Raw genomic sequence first — 27,269 nt, 5'->3', positions numbered from 1 at the left:
TGTGCATGGATAAATATGGACAGCTCTTCATTTCTTGATATTCCAGAATAATAATGCTTATCTTATTAACTCATTTGCAAGAAAAAAGTATTTATAACTTGATACTGATTTAAATGGTTTTCTCGTAGACTTTCAGTTAATCAAAGAAGAGTGGTCTAAGTGCAACATCTGGAAAAGTGGAGAATAAAATTTCGACTAAAACATATTTTTGATATTTTAATTCAAACATTATTTCATTTATTCTTCTTCGTAATAACATGCATACATCACAAAGGTGATAAAATGATTATCGACAATTCTTAAATCTGAAATACATACAGTGTATTTTGGAAATGTCATTCTAAAAACCCATCATTTTTTGGTAAAAAGACAAAAAAAAAAAACCCCATAAATTCAGACAAATTACATGTGTATGCTAAACATTACTGTAAAGCTTTCAGCTCATCATGTGAAATAACAGACAATTTAATACAAATTTTTAAAGATTAGTACAATATTAAACAATTCAGCTGCTCGAATTGAGGACATACATGTAAGTTTCAGTTCATTTATCTAACCATACTAAAAAAAATACACAGTCATGTAATCTCTTTATTGGATTATTATGAACCAGGTAAAAGATTAGTTCAATTACCTTCCATAACAGTACATAGATTACTTAAACTTCTTAAAGCCTTTGATCACCTGTCCAGAACTGTGCAGTTGCTAAAGGAATATGACATAATGTACTGATGGACTGGTGGTGCCATTTTAAAAGGCAGAATGAATATAAAGTTTACAAAGTCCAAGGAATCTTGTCATCAAAAATCTTACAGTGGGTATCAATTATGCTTCCCGAAAAATTTGTAAATACAGCCATTTAATTAAAACAACATAATTTAAAAGAATATAGTCAGTGCATAAAGTAATAGCGAACTTATTTTAAGTTTTGAATTGTGCAGACTCTAAAAACTATACATATGGCAGGAGATACTCACTCCTCCATGGCACCTGATCCCACCTCTGATGTTTTAGAGGTCTGTGTTTGCTATGCTCCTAATTTGTAATGTTTAATAGACTGAGCTTGAAAACTGTTCGTTTACTCCATATATTTCATGTATTCAATTCTTCGAAACAAAATGCGACGCCACACCACATGTGTCAGCCATTTCATTCAAGTACCTTAACTTCTGATATAAAATAGGTAAACGTAACAATCTAAATGGAAATATTATAATAATTATATACATTTGTAAATTTGTTTTGCCTAGTTTACATCTTATTAAAAGTAATGCTATGTGAAGCTAAGTAGAAATTTCTTAATGATTGACAGGAAAACTAAATTCATACTACAAGTTTCACACTAACATAATGCCAGTAAAGTTAGAGGCAATTGCAGCATTTTTCACAATTGCTTCGTAAGGTTGAAATGATAATTATATACATACACATTCACCCATCATTCTTAACTTGCATCACGATTTTTACGAAACGCAGACAATAATAAATAAATATCGTGTCATTTTTTCTCAATTTTTGCAATGCCAGTTCATCTTTCTTCATTACGTCACTTCCTTCTCTGTTCATCACGTGACTTCCATCTCTCTTTATCACGTGACTCCCAAGAGCAAGTGATTTTTCACGGTGATATAAATATCCATGCCACGATATATACGTTGTGAACACAATTCTGGTAGTAAGCTTAAATCTCTCAAAAGTAATCTGACGATTTCATGATTTTTTAAATGTATGACGGTATCTAGTACTTATAACGAGAAATGGTTGAATTCTATTATTCTCATTGTTGGTTTTCTTGTTACGCATGCGTCTCCGACGTCTTCGCCGTTTTTTCCCTCTCCGGGTCTTTCCGTTTTTCATTGTCAGGTTTTTATTTTCCCGTCGAAATAATACTGGGCGCACCATTCTACCACAGAATTTACAAGATATCCTGAGATTCAGTGCCTTGTCCTTGGAATCTAACATTGACTGTATAAGTGTCACCGGTAGGCTAATTTTCTGCCATCTTGATTTTTTCACCCTAGTTCTTAAAGCCGTAAGGTAATGAAATTTCTCTTCCTTCTGATTGGGTACCTTCATAACTCGTAGTATGACCTTTCTGCCCTTTGACCTGCCTCGTTTCCGTTTTCTCATAAGAATCCATAAATGTGCACTCACTGCTTCTATTTGTCTCGGTTTGGTACTGACGTCAATGGTGAACGACAGAACATTTCGCTCTGAGATGTTCTCTGAAAAAAACAATGATTTGGGTATTAGATGAGCTTTCAATTTATCCCTTACTTTGGTATCTGATTTACAAGACTAATGAATGCCAGATTTGTAGCATTTACGTCAATATATTTCTCTTATTCGATTTTCTTTAGAATGTGACAAGAAATTTGAAATTAATTTTTTATCTCATCAAAATTTCAAAAAGGGCTATGTGAGTGTACTCAAAATTTGCAAAGTTATAAATAACATCATTATCTTTAACTAGCAGATCTAGATGTATAATATAATTGCTCTTGACTGACTTGACTTTAGAAATGATCAACAGATACATTATATCAAATGGATCAGTTAATTCCGATTTTATGTTGAATAATTAAGAAAAGTCTTCACTGAATCCTATTATTTGAACTACTTTGCCTTAAAAAGTTCTGAAATTAATTTTTCTTGATAATTGCTTGTTTTAAGAACTTTTGTTTGTGAAACACTGATGCCCCCGTACAACAGTGTATGACAAGGGTTAAAATTTCATTAATGCAAGTAGAACTCCCAGGTCAAGGTCAAAATTGTTGATATCCAAAGGAAATCATTCAATGTCTTGTCACAAGAAATACACCTGTGAAATATAAAACCCTTAGTACTTACGTTTTAAAAGTCATGGCCAAGCTTACTAGTTTTTTAAAATAGGCCAAACTCTGAGGTCAAGGTCAAAAGGTCAAATATTTTTAAATCTTATGAAAAGTCTTGTCATTGGGAATACAGTTGTGAAGTATAAAAGCCCTAGCGCCAATTCTTCAAAAGTCATGCCCCTGGTTAAAGTTCGGGAATATTTGGTAATGGTCAAGGTCAGATGGTCGTTTTTGGTAGTACAAAATGAAAATTCTTGTCAAAAGGCATAAACCTATGAGATTTGAAAGCCATAGCCTCATCCACTCTAGGGTATAATGGAAAAGGTATAAATTTTGCGGAAAATCACACAAACAGATACACAGAAAGACGGACAGCGCAAAAACCTTAAGCCGCAAATCTTCGATTACGGGTGTATATCAACTTCTAAAAATAACCTGAAACACATTCGATTAATTACTCTTAATTAATCAATAATAAATTGAACTTTAGTTAATCTTATTTTCACGTTTCTATATGTTACATAAATAAATATACAGTGTATGTGTATACATGATCAACTGTCAGGAACAATGTTTAAAGAAAGTCGGTCAACGAGCCTTTATTTAGGTCAAACAAATTAAGTCGACTTCAAAGAGACGAATTATGTGATTGAAGATTAAAATAACCTTGAATGGTACTTCAACACACGTGTTTACTTATATTAATATGCCTAATCGGATATTGTGGTGAACCAATGGGGTGAAAGAACCTCTTGGTTAAAGTCAGGTAGGGTTATTATTTTCCTTAAGGGGAAAGCAATATTTCTTAAAAACCTAAGAGGGAATTTTAATTTTAGATGTTCTGACAACTCAGAGAATTCTTCCTTTCCGAATTGATAAGGGTAAATCGAATAATATCCCCCCATTGAATGATGAAAATACTGATGCTGCAATGTTTTCGGTTCACCATAGATGATAAATTTCATACTTTGCTTCCGGTTCACCATAGATTTGATTATAACAAGTGAATATGTAAAAAAAAAATTGAATAAAAACTTTACAAATAAGGAGTAAGTATGAATTTTTCTAAGCGCAGTTTAATGTTTGAATAATTTTAAAGAACTTAATTCAGAATGCCTTTTCTACTATGCAACCCTTTTATTCTTTCGTTAAAAGAAATAATTTTAAACAAAAATGACTTCAATTAAATAGGCTTCGTCGAAGTTCTCAATTTATGTCAAACAAAAACTATAAAAGTACACATGTAATCCCTCCAAAAATAGGTTAAACTGTAGAATTTAAAGCTAATTTGCGCAATTATTGTCATACTTAAATAGCCATCTTTTGTATTTGTATTTATTGATGTCCCAGGACAAAACGTAGGCCTGGCACCGATTGTTAGATTGTAGAAATTTGCATCCATTCACTGATTAAGTGCTTTTTAAAATTCAATATAAAAGATTATGAATGGACACCGCCATCGAAGTTTTACAGGATTGAAATAGAATAAATTTCGATGGTCTCTTTTTACATTTCAAATTTGAGATATGATTGAACCATGGTACTCTTTTTGTTTCCTATGTACATAAATTTCATCACGTCATTTTTTATCCGTCACTTCTATGTTATGTAATTCATCCTTATTCTGAAAGCTTATTCAAGAGCAGATTAAAAGATTACATTTGAATGGGTTGAGCAATATAAGTTAAAAACCATAAAAAATGATTTTTTAAATTCTTTAATTAGACATGTCTTTCGTTAAATGTACTACGTTTAACAGGTCATACTCTTTGCATGCATTTATAAAGAGCCTTTTTACATTAAATATCCTATATTATCGAATCGGTTAGACCGACCTCGATTTTGAATCAATGAATAAGGTGTACCTGAGCGTGGCTCAATAAGTTGCAATGAAGTAAAAACAAACCTGGTTTTTCGGAGAAACTGACAATTTCCGCCATTTCCTGCAGGAAACTCTCAGGTTCCGGTTTTGGCGGAACATCCTGATCCTTCGTTTTCTTCACTGTTCCTCTATTTGAACCCTTCACCGAGTTATCTTGAATGTTTAACTCGTTCATGATATGTTTCTTTAGCATGTCAATGCGAACTTTCTCCGCAAAGGTTAGCTCAAACACCCGTTTACATGGTGATGATAAACTGCAATTTCGTTTCAAGGGACTGGAGTTTTGGGGAAATCTAAAGGCGCGAGTAACACACACAGTGGTCGTATATAATAAAAATATCCATATTCCTGTCACTGAGACTTTTCCCTTAAAATCCATTTCGCCTTCTTTAGAATAGTACCGGCTGCCTGCAAATGACAAAACATAATTTGAAGGGAAAAAAAAGAAAAAGGTTTTTTTTACAACAAAAAGAACGAGGAATTTTTCACAATGTGATTAAGTTGTGAATTTCACATATTATATCAAACGACTAACATAGTGTATAAAAATGTAAATATTTTTTCTTTCAAAATTTACCGGTTGATATTCTGCTGATCAGAAAATCCTCTTAACTAATAGTCTACATTATCCTGGGAACTACCTCAGAATGCTTATGAAATCAATAAACATGTGTCCAATATATGCAAATGTAATATCTGACGTTTTGGAGTAGTCGGGTTACAAATGATTCCCCTAATAGTCATTCTGAGATCTGATATACAGTTTATATGATTCTGCCGTACTGTGAGCAACAAGACTTTGTGTTAACTGCTGCCACTTTCATTGTCAATGATCCATCAAGGGGTCTACGTAGAGGTGATGCATCTTGAACTACTTTATGAACTAAATTAAGAGTTCGTATATCACTTTATGAATTAACTTATTACTCAAGACTTCTCATAATAGTTTCCAAACTACATTTAAGGTAGGATTTCATGAACTAGACTTACAGAGTTTGTTTATCACTTTTTGAACTTAACACTTAAGACTTATTTAGCACTTTACAAAGTAGACTTAGAGTTCTTGAACACTTTTTGAACTAGAGTTAAAGAGTTCGTGTATCACTTTATGTACTACACTGTAGACTTAAAAGAGTTTTTATAGCACTTTATGAATTTGTGCGTCACATTAGTACAATTCTCAGTCAACCTTGGACTTTCAGGAGGGCGTGACTTTCTCGACACTACGTAATAAGCGTCTCTCAAATGGCGAATAGATTCTCATTGGTTAAGAAATTAATAACATCAACAACTTTAAATTGATGTAGACAAAGATGAGATGACTTAAGCCCCACCTCTTTGCCGTACGAAAGACTTATCATTGGGTCATTTCTACACTCGCTGACATTCGTCGGAATGTTTATTTCAAATGTGAATGAAATGCTATGTAAATTTCAAACGCTAGTTTGGTAACGTCGAGAGTATACCACGCCTCACTGAAAGTCCAAGGTTGACTGAGAATTGTACTATGAGCTGGACTGAGAGACCCTGTTTCACTTTATGAACTAGCTAGACTTAAAAGTTAGTGAAACACTTTATGAAGTACACTTAGAGTTAGTGAAACACTTTATGGATACACTTTAGAGTTCCTAGCTATAGCACATTATAAACTAGACTTAAAGTTCGTGCATCAAGTCTTTAAGAGTTCGTTTTTCACTTCATGATCTAGACTAATGGGTAAGTGTAACTTTTTGTGAACTAAACGTTGAGTTCGTGTATTTCTTTATGAACTAGACGAAAAGTTCGTGTATCACTTTATGAAGGTCATTTATCTCTTTTATAAAAATAGTAAGCGGATGATGCGCTTTCCTGTTATGTGAAAGAGGAGCTTAGAATATACGATAATATCTAGTAAGTTAATCCTAGGAAATAATGATCTTTTGGATTAATTTTACTTTTCTCAAATAACCATTTGTTCGTTTCTAGACGCCCCTTTCGCTTTTCACGTATATACATGTACATGTGTATACAGTTGTACATATTGAAACGCCGTCAAATGCCGGTAAAGGCTGAAAATTTAATTTGTACTCTGTAAATGATCTTTTTCGTGTAGGAACTTGCCAGCGACATATAATCTCGCTTTATACGCTATCACCCGAAGGACTAGTCTCCACTCTCACAGTGGGATTCGAACCCGCGACGTAAGAACCTCCTTACCCTTACCACTGCGCTATGCGGGCAACTTATAACTATAAAGATTACAAAAAAATCACAACTTGCCGAGTAAGTCACAGACGTGATAATTAATCTGAAATGTAACAGAGCAACATTAATATCGTTGATCGAATTTCATGGAAAACAGTATGACACATTTAGTCTGACCGTGGTTGTACATTGTGTATTCATATTTTTTTACGATTTCATAATGCAACATTGCTTTCTGTTGTCTTGAATTTCAGATTGTGTTAACGTTGGGTCGAAGTATCCTATTTCATCTCTCGTTAAATCATGACCCAATGAACGAACAAAATCGTACTGAATCACTTTCTATAAATTATATCTCTTGCGCGGATCCAGAATTTTTTTTTCGGGTTGGGTCCACCCTAAACAACTAAAAATCATTTTTTTTTTTTTTTTTACTCAATCGGTCGAAATGGGCAACCTGAAACAAATTTTTAAAGATGACCTATTTTCCTCCCCATAATCCTAAGTTATTTTCATCCTAGGGATCATGAACAAACCTTTTTCTTTTTGCTTTAAAGGAAATCTTGGCTTTTCTAGAGAATTAAATTCTAAATATGCATAAAAGATGTATATAATCAACATTATGGGCTCCCCTAACCCAGTGTGTCATGGCTTTAACAATTTGAATACTAGTATGCTTCTATGCATATCAATAAGAAAATGGCAAAGATGTTTTTAAGAACCTATTCGAAAATTAAAAAAAAAGAACTTAATTTTGACGTCAACTCACGTGATACAAAAAATGGAGGATGGAAAGATACGGGCCTGAAAATAAACATTCCTTTTTTACAATTCTAAGATAGTCCCCCTCATAACAATTGATTAAACTTTGGAAATGTAATCGAGAATGAATCCAAAGTTTAAAAAAAAAATTACAGAGTTTGAGAAAAAGCTGAGAGATGTGGTACAAAGCATGATCCCTAAATATATGGAAATCATCTAAGAATTGAAAAACGATATCGATGACTTATAAATAATAGATCACCCATTTACAAGATATCACCGCCTCTTCAGAGAGTAATGGCCTTAGAATTTGACCTTGTAATTCACTGGTTATATCAGTTGTGATACTAATATATCATGCATATTAATCTTTCTGCAAACTTCCTCTTTTCTGCAGTACCAAGTTCATGCATATTCCCGAATTCTGTATGCATTCTCTCCCACACAAAATAACAATCAACTAACAGATATGACTGAGCCGTGAAGAATGAATCAATATTGGATCAGGAAAATTTGGGTGAATGTCAAAGCAACCTAGTTTGGAAGCGTACATGTAATTATTGCAGTGATTCTTCACACAGTTACTATATTTAGACAATTTATGTACGTCGATTAGGTTATATATATATTTCTTAAAATCCAATACGAATATCCTAAGAAATCCTTTTAGAGACAAGAAGTCTATTGACCACATCTCTAGCCAGAGACATGTACCTGATCACATTTACGCCGAATGTCGGGCGACTAAATTTTTCTGGTATTTTGTCGGCTGAAAACGTGATAGACCGACACTGGTAGCAAGTGACTCGTCGTCCTAGGAACACCGACGATTTTAAAAGTTTAAGCATTTATAAGTCGACACATAGTCGCCAGATCATCGAGCACTGAGCCGAGCTGTGATGTTTTTACTTGACCGACAAAAACTGAATACCTTTAGAAATGTTGACCAAACGAAGAGCGTCTGCGATGATAGCAGATTGGTTAACGGAATATTCTAGAAAAGAATCGGCCATCGACGCTGAAAAAAGAGCTATAACTGGGTCCGACAAACACACCCTCTCACACACAAAACCGAAGGCCGAGGAAAAAAAGAGGTATAACCTGACAAAACGATAGTCAAGGAATTTCTGACTGATCCTTCGACGTATTAGACTCCAGCCTTGGCACCCCCTTGTTCATCTCTTCAAGATTTCATTAAAATAATATTTCGGATTTCCAAGTTTTCTGCATGAGCATTACCGAAGAGATATAATTTGTCGAACTGCCCATTTTGTGCATCCAGTTTGGTACGTTTATGATTTTTGACCCCTGGGTCGAGGCCAATGCTTGTGGACTGTTAGTCCTAGATGGTCTCTATAGCCCAGTAGCTAAGTACTTCGATACTAACTTGAAAATAGCGTTTTATATTAAATTTGATTTAATTAGAGTGTAGAATTTTATTTCACAATTAATGATTATTTCCCCAATACGTAGCTCTGATCCTTCGATGTATTTAGCTCCAGTCTTTCACATCCCCTTGTACTTTTTTGCTCTTTTAAGATTTTTTCTTAATTCAAGCATTTCAGATTTTCAACATTTCGGCATGAGCATCGCTGAAGACATAATTCGCATCTGGTCCATCAGAATGTGTAGCTTAACAATTAATATATAGTATAAGCGAAATCCCCCACACATTTCTGTGAACGTTACAATATTCTTATAAAGATGCTAAAATTCTTTACAGAAACTCAGTTAATGCAGGTATCTGATATGAACGTCGCGGCAACGTTTAAAAGTATCCTCTCTCTCTCTCTCTCTCTCTCTCTCTCTCTCTCTGCTACGTTAACAGTAGAAATAAGTAAATTTATTTACTTAGTTTTGAAAAGCAAACACTTTCACCATTTTAGTACTTTACTGAACTGAATTGAAATATTCAAAACACCCTACCTTCCCCAGGTAGAATTCTGCTAACAAATTAATTAAACCCTAGAAAACTTGACAGCTGAGAATTACATGAAAGAAAAAGTGAAATGATCAAGCGAACTGACATTTTTTTTTTTACCTCAGAAACCGTGTCGGCAGCGAATTACGAGAAAAAAAGGCCAAACGCAGTCGTATCTTTTCTCCTCTAAATTGCATAATTGATCCACAAATTTAGAATCTTATATACTATTTTCAACGTAGATAGTATTTTCATCGCTATACTAGCATTTGATCGAATTTCGAACAATTTTTAAAAAATAATTCAGGTTTTCACGGCTTAATCTTTTACCAAAGAATTCCATATTCACCCAGAGGAACATAAATCAAATACAAAACACAGTAGTTATATTTTACAACATGTATAAGAGGTATGGAAAAAGAAAATTTAAACATTCGAAGTATACTTACAAATCAGAGATGTACAAATAGCCTTATGGACACAAAGAGCAATTTACGTTATTTTTAAACATTTGTCGTAAAACCAAAAGTCGCTGTGGTTTGTTACTATTTACATTTAAAATCGGGTAACAATCATTTTAAACCGGTTAATTCAAAATAAATAATACATTAATTTGTAAAGAGCTCGATGGAAGACGTATCAACTACTAAGCCGATTTATTCCACCTAGTACAGAAGGCCTTATGCTTCTGACGGTGATTTTGAAAGTCGGATCAACCGAGCATATTGTGTATCAATGAAGTTTTCTCGTATTTCATTTTTCTTCTTTTTTAGCTCGCCAGGGGCACATTGTTTGGTTTTCTTTTCTCTGATATACACTGGCGGATTTAGAGGGGACAGGGGGAGGCTTTTGTGTCCAAAATATACACTGTTTTTTATAAATCAATTTCTATGGTGTGGCTGTGGGTCCCTAATTTGCCCCCCTTTTTTTTCCAGATTCCTGGATCCGCCACCGATATATGTACATGTATACTTTCAAATATATTATATTGTATTCTTTTATTAACATTTTACAATATGACAATCAACATGTGTTTAGACGACGGGTTTTACAAATATTAAATGAAATGACATTACATTGAATGACGGATGTTTTTGATACTCAGAATTACATTTCAGTGGCAGCATCTCAATTAACAGAGAGATAGAGTGCCGCGGGTTCCAATCCCACTGTGGAACGTGGAGACTGGTCCTTCGCAAGAGTCCGTATAAACCGAGTTCCCGTGTCGCAGTAGTTGCTGGCACAAAAAGATCCCTCAATACTCAATGGCCGTATGTGCCGAGTATAGGTCAAAATCTGTGCAACTCTTCATCGGCAAGTGGTTGCGTCTCCATATGATTGAAAAATTGAAAAGGGACGTTTAACAACATACAAAAAAAAAAAAAATAAAATATTTCGATTTTAGATTTACTTTCATCATCGTTGATCAACACTCAGGTGAGCATCGATGACTAAGAACCTTCGCCTGTCCTACATATTAAGCCTCTTTTCCGAAGGATTTGGATCAGATTTGGTTTTAAAACTTGTACATTGTATACATTATCCAGGTGCACGTTCCCGCTCACCATATGTTGTTTGTCTTTGCTGACCAGACGTATTAATCTGTTTAATGAGTGCAAAGAACCCGAAAATTGGCAATTGATACCATTTCTGTAAGTACAACTCCGGGCTAATGCGTACATTGGCCGCGTCATAGGGTCCTTTTTGTCATGACAATAGACCAACTACGTACATGTACGTGACAATAGTCATACAACTATTATAGTTACCCGAAGTTAGTGTACATGTACGTCAGGTACTGAATATTCTTACCTTTTAAAGATTTCAGTTCGCTTTCCCTGTTAACTCTTTACAACTTACTGAACTGTTATGCAACATACAATAAATATTTACTCATAGAAATAGAAATTTACCATTTCCCCGCAAGCACCTTTTAGCGTGGTACACGTTTCTCTTAAGTTTAGCGTAAATGATATTATGACGCTATATTTTAATACAAAAATAACTTTTTCTTTTTTGATGAGATTTTTGCAAGAATAAAATAAAAGGAAATTGGCATTAAATTAACGGTTATATGAACTTTTTATAGTGCGTGAAAATGCGTGATTGCGGGGAAACGATATGTGCGTGATTTTGCGTTAAAAATAGGAAATGGTATATGCGTTAAAATGCGTGACTGCGCGGAAGGGGGTTAATAAGACGCGGATTTTGTGTCAAGATCTGGAGTTTTCTTTTTTGGGGGGTCTCTTCATGTGAAGGTTCCGAAAATCATATTTCGTGACACCCAAGCTGCTTACAAGACTTGCTAGTTTGAATCCCATGGATGTCACCCAAATCACTTTGTGTTCCCACTTTGTGTGAATATTTCAAAAAAAGTAGATGCCACTGCAAAACCACCCATCCTAAATAAATTCGTATTCCAAAATTTTCACATAATTATGTTTATTCAAACTTATTCTCAGGATTGTTGAAATATCAATAGCATTGTGTGATTATAGTGGAATATGAACATGTCTAAGGGTAATCTAGACCAAAAGTCCACTGAAAAAATAAAAAATTGGAGCAGAGCAAACACAGACCTCACACACGTCAGAAATTGGGTCAGGTGCCATGGAGAAAATAGCATCCCCTGTCGACCGAGCATACACTTCCCCGACGTGTGCTCCTTTTTCATAATATCCATATGTTTCATGACAAGACAAACGAAGAGATCCGTAGACAAATCATTGAAAATATTGAAAAACTTAAGTTAACACACGGCTTTAATGATAGATTGTACTTGCTGACAAGATTCCAGAGTAAAGAGACTCACTGACAGTATATCCTTATTTCACACACTCGAAAACATTAGGGCAGGCTGGTAGGGCAATGGTCAAGTTCAATGTCATCTTGTCATCTTTTCTGGTGACTCATATAGATTTAAACATTCAGAGCATGCAATACTCAGTAGATGTATATAACTATATATATTTTACATGATTGAATGTCGCTTAACAACCCAAGTCCAGATATTGTTAAAGACTTGCTGAAAGCAAATCAGACAGTCCTTGCACCTCTTGTTCAAAAAAAAATGATTTGTTTATTGTTTAACGTCCCTCTAGAGAATATTTTACTAATATGAAGACTTCATCACTTGCCGATCGAATGCTGCAAATTTTGACCTTTACTCGTCCCTAAGGGCAATTGAGCAGTAGGGGTTCTTCTATTTTCGTGTCAGAACCTACTGCGACACTAGAACTTAGCTTAAATACGGTCTTATCCGAAGGTCCCGTCTTCACGTCCCCAGTGGATTCCACCCTGCGACGTAAGGAGAAACTCTTAACTTCGCGATTCCAAAGCCACGCTGGCAACAACGAATTTGTGGGATAGACACAAGTTGACACTTTATGTCATTTTATAAGTTGGTATAAAAGAGATATATAATAAAGCATTATGAAAACAGACAGACAAGAGGACACTAAATGACCTTCTTATGTAAAAGCTGTTTAAATCAACAAAACAATTGAACAGACGGACAACATAGACGGACAAGTGCACGAAATGTTGCTCTGCTCGTGGTATACAAATACTCAACCGTGTACAATGGCATCAGATATTTCTCTTAAGATTTGATCAAGGCGCAACAATTTTTCCATCTTCTAGTAAACATCAATTTTAACTTGATTCGGTGAGATTTAGACTGATAAAATCTCTCTCGAATTCAGACATCACTAATAACGTCTTCTTTAGCCGACATTTATTAAGGCCTTGTTAAAATCCAAGGGGTGTCAGATCTTTACGCTGATAACTGCTGTCCACAGCTCTGGCATGAACGCGATGACCATTGTCCTTTTTCTTCCTACCTACCGGCCATTAAGTTCTAACTGTGTGATTTTTTTTTCATGTTTTGAGGTAGACTGTAGAGGTGGTCTACCTCCATGAAGTATTTCTCAATCTTTTTCATTTTTAGCTTGGATGAAAAAAATTAAACATTTTTATCCAACATTGGAGAAAAGGTATTTGTGGAGTTTGATAAGTACCACAAAGAATAAAATCTTTCATCTTTTTAAGATCTAAAGAATAAGTTTTTGCTGTCGTTTCGAATTTTTTGATTTTAAATTTAAAGTATCCATCCCCACGTAAAGAGTACGACCGACAATAAATTTAAAACAAGATGTACTTTGAGGTACGTGTAAGAGTTCACAAAGTCATACACCTCCCTCGAGTGTAATATGGCAAAATCTACTCTTTTTTTGTAATGGGAAATCATATTAAATATTTGTCTGATCGAAAATATAGAGGTTGCAAAATGGCACTCAGAATCTCTTAAAGTATCATTAAAATAAGGCAAATGTTATCCTCGTTACATGTTATAGAACGAATGGTAATGTACATTTTCTTCTAAGGAAACCTTAAATAGCCGTCCAGTAGAAATAATAGTTGGACGAAGCTCGCGGAGCTTCAGGATATTCTGTTCAGAGGTCCTAGAAAAAGTTATGTTGACATAAACAGGAGTGACATCTTAGTTTAAGAAGGGCTTTAACAGAGAAAAAAAGAGACTTGTTTCACAATTTTCACGGCGGGTGTGACCGTTCGGGAGGGGATGCTCACTCCTCCATGGCACCTGATCCCACCTCTATGTTGGAGGTCCGTGTTTGCTCTGCTTCAATATTGTATTGTTTATTGGACTTTTGAGCTTGACTACTGTTATTTATCTCCATTTACTTCATAGACCTCTTTATGTGGCTTTCATTTCGGTGATGTGATGAATCCGAAAATTTTGAAATTCTTTTCGAAACGCAACTCCTCCTATGTTAATAAACCTTGGTACATTTTATCTATTTATTGGTTTTAAGTTTCAAAGTAGATTAATACTGTTTTTCTATAATTCTAAGTCCAAAGTAGTAGATACACTGTAATAGTGTATATGTAGCTCAAGCAGATAATTACGTTTTTAAAAGACCTTTAAGACAATCCCATCGTTACATGTAAGGATAAGTCAAGTACAATGTATATTGTAAACGCAAAGGTTACCTGGTTTATAAAATGCTGCTTGTAACTAATGAGATTTCTTTGATAAATTCTCAAATTAGTGTTTACGAGGTTTTTGCGGTTTATGGGTTGGTCATACTAGCAAATTTTCTGCAATTAAAAGTATTTTTTTTTTTAAAAGAACAGAAATGTAAATACCTCTTAATATTTAATAGTACCAGTGTGAGAGGTATTTAGTAACAACCATTCTGTTTAATAAATTTGTTTCAAAAGTATCATGTTAATTACGATTTTTTTCTTCATATTTTTGGGAATATGCAATGAAAAGACTTAACTATTATTTCTGCATGGGAAGATCCTGACAAGTGGTAAATTGGTTAATTAATTGCTTCGAACCTACATTGTGTAAGGAATACGACAATGTTTACATTTATGTACACCACACATATTTGTCAACACAAATAACATGCACCAGATGGTACCCAGAAAATTGTACTTAAACTTAAGTGCATTATCTTACAGCTTTAACCTAGCTAAAAACTAATTACCTTCAAGATATTAATTTAATTAATTAATCAATAAACAGGACAGAACACAGTGAAGATTATAGCCAATAAGTTTTGAATGAAGGTTATGTTTTGATTTTCTCCTGTATTTCGAAAAGTCAAAATATCTAGCATACATAACATAATACTATATCGCCATTTGAATGAATTATACACAATTGACCTTTATTAAAATTTAGCAATTTATCCACTGTACAAAATTTACAAAACTGATATTCAAATATTAAAAACAAAAAAAAAAACATACATCAAAAATTATTTTCTTTTGTATAGCCTAAGTCTGTTCCTAAGATTTTAATGAATTTCAGTTGACTTTCTTGAACACATCTAGAACATTAGAGTATCGGATCTCTTACCTTTTCGCCAGACAGGTCTTCTTATATAACTACGACAGAGTACTTAAACAAGGTAGAAACAAATGATATAGGCATATATTTCAATTTTCCTAGCTTCAGGTGGACTTTATAATTACACACTTTGGAAAAAAAATGACCAGTTCAAAAGTACATGTATTTCGCTTCACAACATTTTGAATCGAGAGTTGCGGTATGAGACTTTAAAAACGAGTGCCACGATTCATGGTAAGCTTTGACAAGATAAAGATTACTGCCCAATACCTCTGTCTGTTTGTTTGTATGTTGTTTTACGACCTCCTCGAAAATTTTTCACTCACATGGAGAAGCCACCATCTGCCGGTGGAGAGCTGCAACTTTTGTCCTATACTCTGCACTGACAGCCATTGAGCAGTGGTGGATCTTTTTCGTACCCGCACCTTCTGCGAAACCGAACCTTGGTTTTATACGTCTCATTTGAAGAACTGGTTTCGACGTCCCAAAAGGGGATTCGAACTCGCGACTTAATTGGAATACTCCTTACTTCGCTACTCTAGAGCAGACACCCTAACCACTGCGCCACACAGGTGACAGCTAAATTTCTGTTAAAGTCCATAAAGTATTAACATCTTTCTCTTCTCTTGTCTAGGCGACTCCAGTCTTCCTTATTTGGACTTAAATTTGACATTTGACATGCGTATCCTAAATCCAGTTTAATCCCTCCAGTACATTCTATCTCCGTGACTAATTTCTCTCTTAAGATTTACTCCGAATAAGAATTTCCTACTTGCCATCACGCGATTAAGAAAATAAGTACACTTAAAATATTGTCCTAGTAGCGAATTAGGTCAGTGCTACATGTATAAACCATATTTCAAGCTAAGAAGAATGTGTTCCTTCTAGCTCTGTCTGAGAAAGAAAATAAAGCGAGAATACATTTTTTCGCCAAGTACAAATTTCTTAAAACTTGTTTAGAGGACCTTGAATCAAGGTCGGAACCTTTCACTCCAAGGTCACTTATCAACTATGGTCAAGAACTTGATAAGTAAACTTCGATCTCTGAGAAGAGCACAGGTCATGGTATAATTGTAAGAATCATTTTATCGCCCGCTTGGCGCATTGGTAAGAGAGTCTGCTCTAAAGTCGCGGAGTTTATCCTAACGTCGGGGGTTCGAATTCCACTGTGGGACGTGGAGACCGGTCCTTCGGATGAGGCCGTGTAAACCGAGGTCCCGTGTCGCAGTAGATGCTGGCACGAAAAAGATCCCTCACTGCTCAATGGCCTAGAGTGTCGAGTATAGGACAACATTTGCAACTCTCCACCGGCAAACGGTGCCTTCTCCATATGAGTGAAAAATTCTCGAAAGAGACATTACTAGTATAATCAACTAACACGTAACTAAAGGTATATAGTCAATCGGCAATCCTCGGCTGACTCCGCTCCGCTCCATTCAAACCTCGGATGTGATTGGTGGAGGAATCATTACATTTCTCCGTGCCTTATCACTCATTTCATATTTCGCTCTGCATAACGTTCTTCGAAAATGTTTCTTAATTTGTGCAATTCTTTATCGTGAACAGGTTTTTATTACATCCTCATGTTAATATGCTTTGAAAGCAAGAAAAAACTGGTGAGTGTACCACAAAAATAACTCCGATATCAATTGTATGAAATTTGAATGAAATTCAAATAAGATCACATGACTGAATCAGCAAGATGGTAGATCACCGTTGACGTCCGAGGTTATGTGCTCTCTCTCTCTTATATGTAAGTTTCATGCATGTTTGTTCAGAGAGAGAGAGAGAGAGAGAGAGAGAGAGAGAGAGAGAGAGAGCAATCTGGATAAGCCCTAGGGATAAATAGTGAAATCTGTAATGTTTTGCCATAATATGGTCCGAATTCTAAATAAATATCATTTATCTGTGTCGGGGGAGCTTGAGCAATCGATTAGCATCCCAATAGGGAAGTGAATTAAACAATCTAAATGCCACCAAGGGTAAAATTTATTATCAACTGTCAAATCGTTAGTACATGTATACATGCAGGAAAATTTCCAATATTATACCTTGCAATAATGCTTTTAATTAATACATGTAATTGCTTTAGTAAATCAAAGCATTCTCTACAGTTTTAGACAATTGTGGGTATATCAAATATCTTGCATTTTCAGGAGAGTTTCAAACTTTACAATTGGTATTGTACATCTGTCAATTTTACCTCCATGATAGAAAAATATAAATTTTATTTTATTGCTAATGATATACTAAAAACAACTTTTAAAATCTTTCCCGAAACATTCCGAGTACAAGCGTTCAATACCAAACGCCCCGTTGTAAACAAAACAGAAAAAAATGTCGTCTGGTCATGCAACTGCTCAACGACAATATTAAAAAAGAAAAGTGGCAGCAAGGTAAGATGTGTCCATTTTCACACCATATTGAAATTATTAATTAGGCCTAAGTACCTTCAAAAACTTCAATAAATAAATAAAAAACTATTGGACTGGTTATTGGAATAATGTGCTATTAAATTAATAAATACTTGCAGGAAAGACACTGATATTGGACTATTTTAATCTGTCCGGCCCGTGCACCATTTGTCAAACCCTGACTACTAATTGAAGGCCTATTCCTTAATATCTAGATATTTCCAGGCATGTAAAATATGAAAACTATATTTTAAAAAAATTTTAAAAAACGCCTGGAAAACGAGATATTTCGGGCTATTGTAGGCCCTACGTTTTTGTTAATATTGGCAACTCATGCCCATATTCACCAATTTAATTAAGTTCAATTGATAACCCTATAGCATTACGATATTTTAATTAAATAATTGTATATCCCCCCTTCCCTTTAGGGTCCGTGAATAAACATGTGTCATGTGGTCCTCGTTTGTGTCTGATTGATTTGCATATCTTCATGGATGTAGTACGTTTTAGATTTTTTCAGACTTATTGGCCCTATGAGTCAAAAAAGGGCCAAAAATTTTTTGGGATTACATATCATTTTGTATACCAATTCAAATTACAAAAGCTCATCATATATATTTTGGAACTTTCTCCCCTTCTCCCGGTTTATTTTATCACAGAAGTTTTTTTTTTATTTATCTACACAAAATCTTATCCAGGAAAACTCTTGACCCAGAAGCCCCATTAATAAAGTAATCATAGCTAACATGATTTCATACACTAACATCTGTCAATATCATAGGGTTAGTGACGATTCAATTTTTAGTTCTTTTATCTTCGAGATCGTCCGTCACTAACGCAGAGGTAAATAACAAAGTAATAATGAATAAAGAACATTCACGCCAGTATTATAAGATTGAGATCTGATAATAGAATGGGGTTTTATGAAGTTGAATGAGTCTTGTTAGCACATTTAATTATATGACTTTTAAAAATTACATTGCAGAGAACATGTCAGTCATACATGTTATAGAATTGGGTGTCCGTTTTACAAAAGAACGTACGACTAAGACCAAAATTTGATTCTGCTCATTACTTTCTATTTTACATTTATTTTAATTTTGTCTTATCTTTTGAAAAAGAACAAACCATTTTCTATGCAAGCAATTTCAAAAAGAATGAATAATTCTACAAAACTTTACTTTCAACTAAAGATTTTGATTTTGGTTTTAGTCGTTAAGTTCTTTTGTGAAACGGGCTCCATGCAGGTCTATTAACTCTCTCTCTCTCTCTCTCTCTCTCACACACACAAACTTGCAAATGTACTGTACAGTGTACAAGTGCATAATTGGGGTTAAAAAAAAACAAACTTCATTCAGAAGTCAAACTGAATTTAAATAACTATTTTTGGAAGTTAACATTGACCTGCCACTTAGTAAAGTTAAATAATATTTGAACAACTGTTATTTAGATTGTAACTTACACGAAATGAAAAGATAGGATCAGACCTTTATTTATTTTTAGTATAATTACTCTAATTATATCCCTTTTCACTTTTTCTTGTTAACATTTATTTTACTCTATTTAAATTTTGAAAGAAATAGTAACATTTCCCCTGGCTTTGATTTAAAAAATGCTTTTAAAAACGTAAACGCTGAATTTAAACCTAAATAGTAAATACATGTACATGTATTTCAGTATATAACAAAATATTGCTTTAACAAATCTCTTTTTTTCTTTTGAATGGCTCAATGACTATTATACAAAAAATGCACAACGTTCTTCCAATCATGGTTGTGCATTTAATTTATTTAAGATATTTAAAAATACGTAGTAAATGTAAATCTTTTACAGCAAACGAATTCAGTTATTTATTTACTGCGTTAAAGTGGCCATTGTATCAAATATTTATACCTATTTATCATAAATAAACAACCTTGCTGGTGAATTTTAATTGAACAGCGTCTACATAATGCACATGTATCTATAGATGTAAGTTTTAGGATTTTTCGACATAATAAGAGAAACAACACAAACTGGTTTGAAAACGTATTCAAATCTGTTATCCGATAGGAATATGTACGTACTAAAAACTAATGTAGAAGTAATTAATTAATGTGCATAATAATTGGATTCTATTTCAGTAGCTGTTACTTCAATGCTTATTATCATTACTTAGATAACAAAGTTATGTAAAAATTGTAAGTAATATAAAGGATTTTATCAATTTTGTTTCATTCATTTTTCTTCAGTTCGAGCTTGTGGTTTATATACCGAAATTTGAAATGCGCATGCACTGCATCTTTTATATTGACCAATCCTTACGAAAAAGCCAAAGAAATGAAATATAAATTTTGAGTAATATTCCAAATACTAGGATTTAAGTTCAATCTTCAGCAAAAAAAAAAAATCCCATCTAAGAACTAGTCTCATTTAAATACTTTAAAGGAACTGCAATAGTAAGTAACGAAAAATGTTGCATATCTGAAAACATGCTAGCAAATTGCAAGCGGAATTAGAGTTAAACAAAACAAGTAAATCTTACTCACGGTTTACATATCTTGGAATCTGAACGTGTTCCAGTTGCTCCCGTGAAGTTTTATCGGCATTGTGTAGAATATTATGTCATTGAGGATAGTAATCGTTGGATCGATTAATTGAGAATGATTCATTTACAAATTAATGCGCTTTGTCTTGTAACATTCAGGCTTAGAGGCGCTGGAATGGGCAAAATTGAAAAAATAAATTCTGGCAGGAGTGACACTTTAAAAAAGGATATCTAAAATTGTCTTTGTAGTAAGCGATACGAAGGTCTGAGTTCGCGGACAGCAATTTTAAAGACAATATCAGAACTCAAAACAAATATTATTTCGAAAACGTGTGATTTTTTCCAAAGATCTGACCTTGCAGTAGAAACCTAAAATATAATAATAATTTTGTACCCAAGATAATATTTGAACATACAAGTTCCTCTTGTTGGTATGTTAAATTGGGTATCGTTGTCAAGTCTAAAGAAACATCGTAATCATTGAATGGGTGATAATTACAAATCTGGCCCAATGTCTATCTCGGTCTCAGCTCCATTGAAATTTTCATTAAAGCTCCCATACGCTAGAATTGCATTATCACTGTTGTTAAAAGCTGGATAATTATTGTGTAGAAATGTTAAATCGTAGGCTTACCCACTAACAGAAAGGGTGACTTTATTGGCCATTTTGGGACCATTGAAAAAGATTTGACCTATATTTTCCTCTTGTGTTCTACAGCATCGTTTGACGTCATCAGTCATCTTCAATCCACTTAGTTGTTAAAGACTTCATTTAATTGTCACACATCTGCAAAGAAAGTCATATGGGAAAAATTACAAGTTAGCGTAACGCAGCATGATGCTAGAAATTCCAAACTGCACTATGTCGTTAATAATGAGAGTACGTATAAAACTATCGATGAATTTAATCTTGTATAGTGAAACGCTTTGGAATTCGTTCTCCTTTGAAATGTAACTGTTCTTTGAAGACACTTTATATGTTTTTCTGTTCTTTTTATTATGTACATGTATTTCTATATCAATCTTAAATTTTGGTAAACTATTCGAAGCATTGGCTTCACAAGATATTTTGCTTTTTTCTTTCTTTTTTCATTTTTAGTAAATATAGATTTTTACTTGGAGTAGTAACTAAAATAAAATTAAAAATTCTGATGATACATGTTGCGAACTGTCGCAATTTTAATGTATTTTCTAGAATTTTGATGATGTACATGTATAATCTAGAATGTTCTATATGTTACGAGAATGAATTATCAAGAAGTCTTTAGAATATGTCAGAATGTAATGACTAGAATTTTATAGAAGTTTCTATTTCAAGATATTTCAGTAATACTATATATATGAGAGTTTTTGTGATCTTAAATATATATTGAAAAAATTATTGAGTTTATTGATTCAAGGTAGAAGAAAAATTGAGTACATATCAGAAACATTCTGATTATCTTTGCCAATGTGGTATTGTAATTGTTATCCCCTGTGGATTTGTTATTTGCCTTTAATTGTCAAAATAAATTATAAAAAGAAGATTTCCGTGTGATTGTGATTTGCCACAATACATACATATTTAAGATCTAAGAATTTAGAGTAAATGTTCAATCTTTTACCTCAAATGCTCTCACAATAATGCACTGACATATAGCCAACATTTTGTTATAATAATTTGTATCACATTTTTTGTCTTAAATAGTAGAATTCCCCAGTTGTTATAATGTAGAAAACGTATGCTGCATAAACGGCTAAATTACAGAAAGAATTTTAACTTACCTTGAGTAAAAAATCGTATAAGTTGTCTTCATAAATTTTAATTTTCCAGTACACGAAAGTCAAGAGAAGAATTAAGAATAATATATAAATAAATAAAATAAACATCATCTTACAAAAAAAGAAAAAAAAAACCCTTATTTATTAGCCTTATAAATCGTCGATTTATATCGCACTATATCAAAGATTTCCACAATATAATGGTGTTCTGTGACTACCTTTTTCATTTGCATTTGACTCAATGTTTACAATGGACGGCAGATTTAAATCCCACACGCGAACTGTTCTGTTATTTATGAACTGTCTCCGTTATTAGGAGTGTGTAACTACCTTCCACAGATCGTTAATATGCAAATGGACCCTCAGGTGCTTAGGTTTAAATTGGAGCTGAAAAATTCAGGAAAAAATTCCTGGATTTCTAAGTGCGAACTTATTGCAATGATGTCGTAGTTAAGAATTAAACATTTTATGCATATGTCATAAACATAATACACCCGGTTACTACATGTAGCCCCCTACCAACCCCCAAACCAACAAATTCAAAAGAGGGTTAATATATCTTTTAATTATATTTATATTTAACTTTTTTTTTATCAATATGTACATGTAAACGTATGAGTCAAAAAGACAAAACTCAATGTCGAAGTACCCTTAAGTTTTTAGGAGCGAAATGAATGTTTGCTTTCACTTTTTCAATCCCACAACATAAGTCACAATTAAAACAACTATTACATGTATTTTAAAAATAATATTCCCATTTAGTCAAATGGTCAAATTCCAAGGTCAAACAAATAGAAATATATGTCTTACTATGTAATGAACGTGATATATAGAGTGGTATAGGATTACAGTAAGCAACAAAATGCCCTTTATGTGATCATCCGGAGGAACCGACTCGTTTATTTAATAAGATCAAAAGGTCGAAAGTCAACAACGACTTCATCAATGAGAAATTGTGGACAGAATCTATCTTTAAATGAGATGTTTGATGCAAAGGGAAGGAACTTATTGATTCCAGAGTCAAGAGTTCAAAGGTCAGAGAGAGTGATTAGTGTTCATTATCACGTGACCTCTATATAAGGTCAACAGATGAAAAAAAAACGTCATGTTAATGACTTTAAAGGGGTGAAGCTCTCTTCTTTGACTGTTGTGCACTTTGTCTGAAAAATTAGGCAAATGATGCTAATTTATGACCTAAGAAATAAAGATTTTTAGTCCCTTCTTTGATTTTTTTAAAAAAATAAGTCATGATATGAATATATTATCTTTTCACATTAATTGTAAATTTTGTACATGTAATTAGAAAATAAAAATTTAGTTCTAAAAAACAGTGATCAGAAAATACGACCTTCCTAATACATGCTATATACTTAAGGAGACTTTATCACATAAATCATGCGTGCATCACAAAGCAGTGTTATATGAAGCTCAATTAAAAAAAAAGACATACTTTTTGAACTCTTTACCTAATTTTAAAAGTACCACGTTACACACACAATAAAAAATCTTTCAAAGAGCAGAATTGTTCTATAACGTTTCATCTATCCCTGAGTATAGCAACCTTAAGTTATGTATTACTGTTACACAATGATAATATAAATTTGATTACTATTTAATTCAGTAATATTTCAAGTATTAATAATTATTACAAATAATGTTCAGTTTTATATTTTCGTAAATGTATTAACCATATTTTCTTAATGAATATTATGTATTTTCTGTCGATATTTAAGTCCTCTTTCTTGCTAAGATATTTAATAAATACAAACAACACGGGTTCGAATCCATTGCGGGACATTGACCCTCGAATTAGACAGTATAAGCCGAGGCCTCGCGTGCCGCAGTAGATGCTGGCACGAAAAAGATCCCCTCGCTGTTGAAGTTCTAAATTTGCAACCTTCTACCGGTAAGTGGTGGTATATCAATATCAGGGAAATATTCTTGAATGGACTTCAACCACAGACACCACAAACCCCACAACCCTGGACAAATTTTCTGCTTCTTATACACTGTCAGGAATCGGACAATGTACAAGAATGCGCTGCATGACCACTCCACTGACTGGCATCTGGTACTGATAAGATGTCTCCTACGCATCTTGTAAATTGATCATAAATACACGATCTCCTGTACATAGGAAGACAATGAAAAGCTAATTATTACTTTCACCAAGATTTCTTTGGTTGAACAGACAATGAAGATGAACTTTATATCCATTAAGATATGATTTGATGATATCTGACACTTACATTCAAAATAAAATCTGGAACGCACTTTGCATCAGTATCGTTAACCATCCTTTATAAACGAACAAGTGTAAGCTATGACTTTATTGTCATTTGAACCTTTGCTTGTTTGATATTGCCATTGACGATTTTATGATAAAGCTGTTTTCATACAGTGTAATACTGTATCATCGTCTTCCCTAATCAAGTGTAGTGTTATACATAATGATTCAAAATAAGACACTATCGATATTAAATTCTTAGACCTCAAATAGATTTTTTTTTTTTTTGGCAGAAAATTTGAAAATCTTTACTCAGTGACATAATCACCTAATAACTTTATCATTAAAAGATATTTTTTAAGAATTCTAAAAATTCAGACGTTTTCGTAATGGCACATTTTTGATGACCTTGCGGAAAACTTCTGAATGAATTGTCGGAATGTCATACATTTGCAAATCTATGTTAACACGACCTCTGGCTTTCGATGCGAGTGAATAATAACCCTAATTCATGCTTTCAAACGTCGTGCCGTAAAAATTTAGATAAGATCTTATTTGAGGTCTCTACACATGGTATATATAATGTGGAAAAGTGAAAGTTGTGATCTTATCAAAATATTTAGAAAATAGAAATTTAATATATACATCTCGAGAGTGTATATAGGCGCGATATAGGAACACTTAGCATGCTTTTGCACAAAATGTCTGTCCGTCGAAAAAGAGATATTGTGGGAAATGTAATAGTAGCTATCTTCCAGTATTTAGGCGGGCCGAGGAAAAGCTAAGATTTATGGTGAATACACATCGAGTTTTTTTTGTATATGTTACACAAGTAGAATTAAACAATAAATAAAAAATTATTTCTCAATAATTTCTCCGCTCTGCGCCCACAGTTGATTCTCTGATGTGACTATTATGTAACGAATGATTCGAAAACGCATTTCACTGTTAAAGCCTTAAGTGGCGTTAAGGAGATACGAATGTAAGAATGCTTAGAATTGTTTGGATTAAGAATGCATAGAATTGTTATCGTTCAATTGTTATCATTACGACTGTGCACCCTAAATGCCCTGAGGGAGGAGGAATTTCTTTGCAATTTTAAGTTGATGATGATACGGAAGAAAGTACAAGAAAAGAGTAGACACATGAGAAATGATTCATATAACTTCAACTGCATATGACAGGTCCACAGGATCAGGGTGGGCGGTGGGGGTGGGGGCTCCAATAATTTTGCGCCATTTCTCTCCTTCATGTATATATAGGAGAGAAAAGTAAATTCATTCTCGCTTCTCTACAGTAATCTCTGACGACTTCCCCTTTTTTGCATGTCAAGAATTTCCATATACTTACCCCATTCCCCCCTCAGTATCCATGTGAAATTGCTTCCTACGTTTCTTTGATATAATGATAGTTATTTGATTATTTAAAAAGTTTAATTTAAGTTTTATTTTTACTAACGTTAAAAAGATAGATACGTCGTGTATGATATTTTCTAGTTAGAGATGAGTTAGTGTTAAATTCTCATCCTTTTAATCTGAAGGATCCCGAAAGAAGGGGAAATTATTCTATAAACCCAATCTCTACATAAGCTACATACATCTTTAAGAAATATACACATTAATCCAGACAATATCTTTGATGTTAGATTGATAAAGTGTATTGTTTATATTGCTATCGCAAAATGACTGCGGAAGACAGTTTTCCGGTACATGAAGTTTAAATAATAAGTACACTCTACATCTTTAATTATAGGTCAAGAGACTGTCATATTTTCTGCCTCCTTTCTGAAACTTGCACTCTCGTGGAGAATCATCCATATTAATTTATCAAGAATAAAAGCAATTCCTTGACTGACATCAAAGAAAAAAAATGGTTGTAATGAATTAGAACGAAGTAAGAACGTGCATGTCGATGCATGTACGATTCCTAATTACCCATTATCCCCAATTTTTTTTTGTTCACTTTTCCAACTAATCTTGAAATTACGCTTCTTGATTCCTTGAAAAGAAGAATTTGTCATTCTCTAGCCATATATGACTGGAAATAAGAAACATTTGCAGAAATACACTTTCAGCGAGCATTTACTAATTAATCCTTTGTGACATAAATTAGTCTTAAAGAAATAAGGGGCCATTCATCTTCTTTGTTAATGGGCATGAAACAACTCGAGTTTCCTTGTTTGTGCAAAACATTGCATGTTAATTTTTTAACATCACTCCTTTAGCTGTTTACAATCAAAATGGGTGTGAAATAAGTTCTAATTTTGTTTTATTGGGCTATTTTTTTTTCTGAATATTTATTATTTATCATGTTCTAAACACCCATTCATGATCAGCGGAGGAATATAGTATTTATACATGCTATATTTAAACCTACAATGCAAAACACCAATAAACAGAATATATTTCTCGTAAACCTGTCACATATCGGGAGACGTTGTTGTATGGGAGGTATGTAGTAAAAAGATTATCTCTGTAAGGAATAAAAAAAATAACTTACCGTTTTAGAGATTTCCCAATTTCTTACACAAGTTATCCATGAAATACAGAGTCTGAACTAATCGGGGTTACTCAGAGACAATCTAAATCACGTGTAACTCCGAATAGTGTCTTTTCATATATAAAAATTGCAGTGGCATAGACTAAAACATGGATAAGACGGAAACTGAACTCGAGTGTTGTACGATTGAATGGGTCATATTTATATGTTGACTATTTTAGATCAGTCTTTTCTTTTCTTAGCTATACTGAGAATATCTACAAAGGCTTTAAATGTTGACACATTCCCGTATAATAAATGGTTTTATTATACCTCTACTGATTTTTTACTATATAAAAGTTAATCGATATATTTTGCTGATTACTGAAAATCAC

General features: G+C 33.5%; 1 protein-coding gene across 4 annotated transcripts; it reads right to left on the bottom strand.

The window, feature by feature from the left end:
• Positions 1 to 200: 200 nt before the first annotated feature.
• Positions 201 to 27,004, bottom strand: LOC134275334 (uncharacterized). 4 transcript variants are annotated; one of them, XM_062757614.1, is made up of 4 exons: positions 26,896 to 27,004; positions 21,043 to 21,195; positions 4,741 to 5,124; positions 201 to 2,225 (listed from the first exon to the last, which is right to left on the bottom strand). In XM_062757614.1, the coding sequence occupies exons 2-4, from the start codon at positions 21,083 to 21,085 to the stop codon at positions 1,711 to 1,713; spliced, it is 942 nt and encodes a 313-aa protein (XP_062613598.1). In that variant the 5' UTR covers positions 21,086 to 21,195; positions 26,896 to 27,004; the 3' UTR covers positions 201 to 1,710. The 4 variants fall into 4 exon arrangements, with proteins under 4 accessions (XP_062613598.1, XP_062613612.1, XP_062613604.1 ...); XM_062757628.1 differs by lacking the exon at positions 26,896 to 27,004 and adding an exon at positions 22,173 to 22,192; XM_062757620.1 differs by lacking the exon at positions 26,896 to 27,004 and having other exon boundaries at positions 21,043 to 21,203.
• Positions 27,005 to 27,269: the final 265 nt, after the last annotated feature.

The sequence above is a fragment of the Saccostrea cucullata genome, unplaced genomic scaffold (genome assembly GCF_032062105.1).
Source record: "Saccostrea cucullata isolate Sc308-1 unplaced genomic scaffold, CSIRO_AGI_Scuc_v1 ctg72, whole genome shotgun sequence".
Lineage (NCBI taxonomy): Eukaryota > Metazoa > Mollusca > Bivalvia > Ostreida > Ostreidae > Saccostrea > Saccostrea cuccullata.
This window is presented reverse-complemented; position numbering and strand designations above follow the sequence as displayed.

Bases quoted from the DNA above. Each gene is read 5' to 3' on its own strand.
- LOC134275334 (XM_062757614.1), bottom strand. From the start codon at position 21,085: ATGGTCCCAAAATGGCCAATAAAGTCACCCTTTCTGTTAGTGG. The intron at 5,125-21,042 runs GTAAGCCTACGA...TGTCATTTGCAG, and splicing joins GTCACCCTTTCTGTTAGTGG to GCAGCCGGTACTATTCTAAA. The intron at 2,226-4,740 runs GTTTGTTTTTAC...TGTTTTTTTCAG, and splicing joins CAGTTTCTCCGAAAAACCAG to AGAACATCTCAGAGCGAAAT.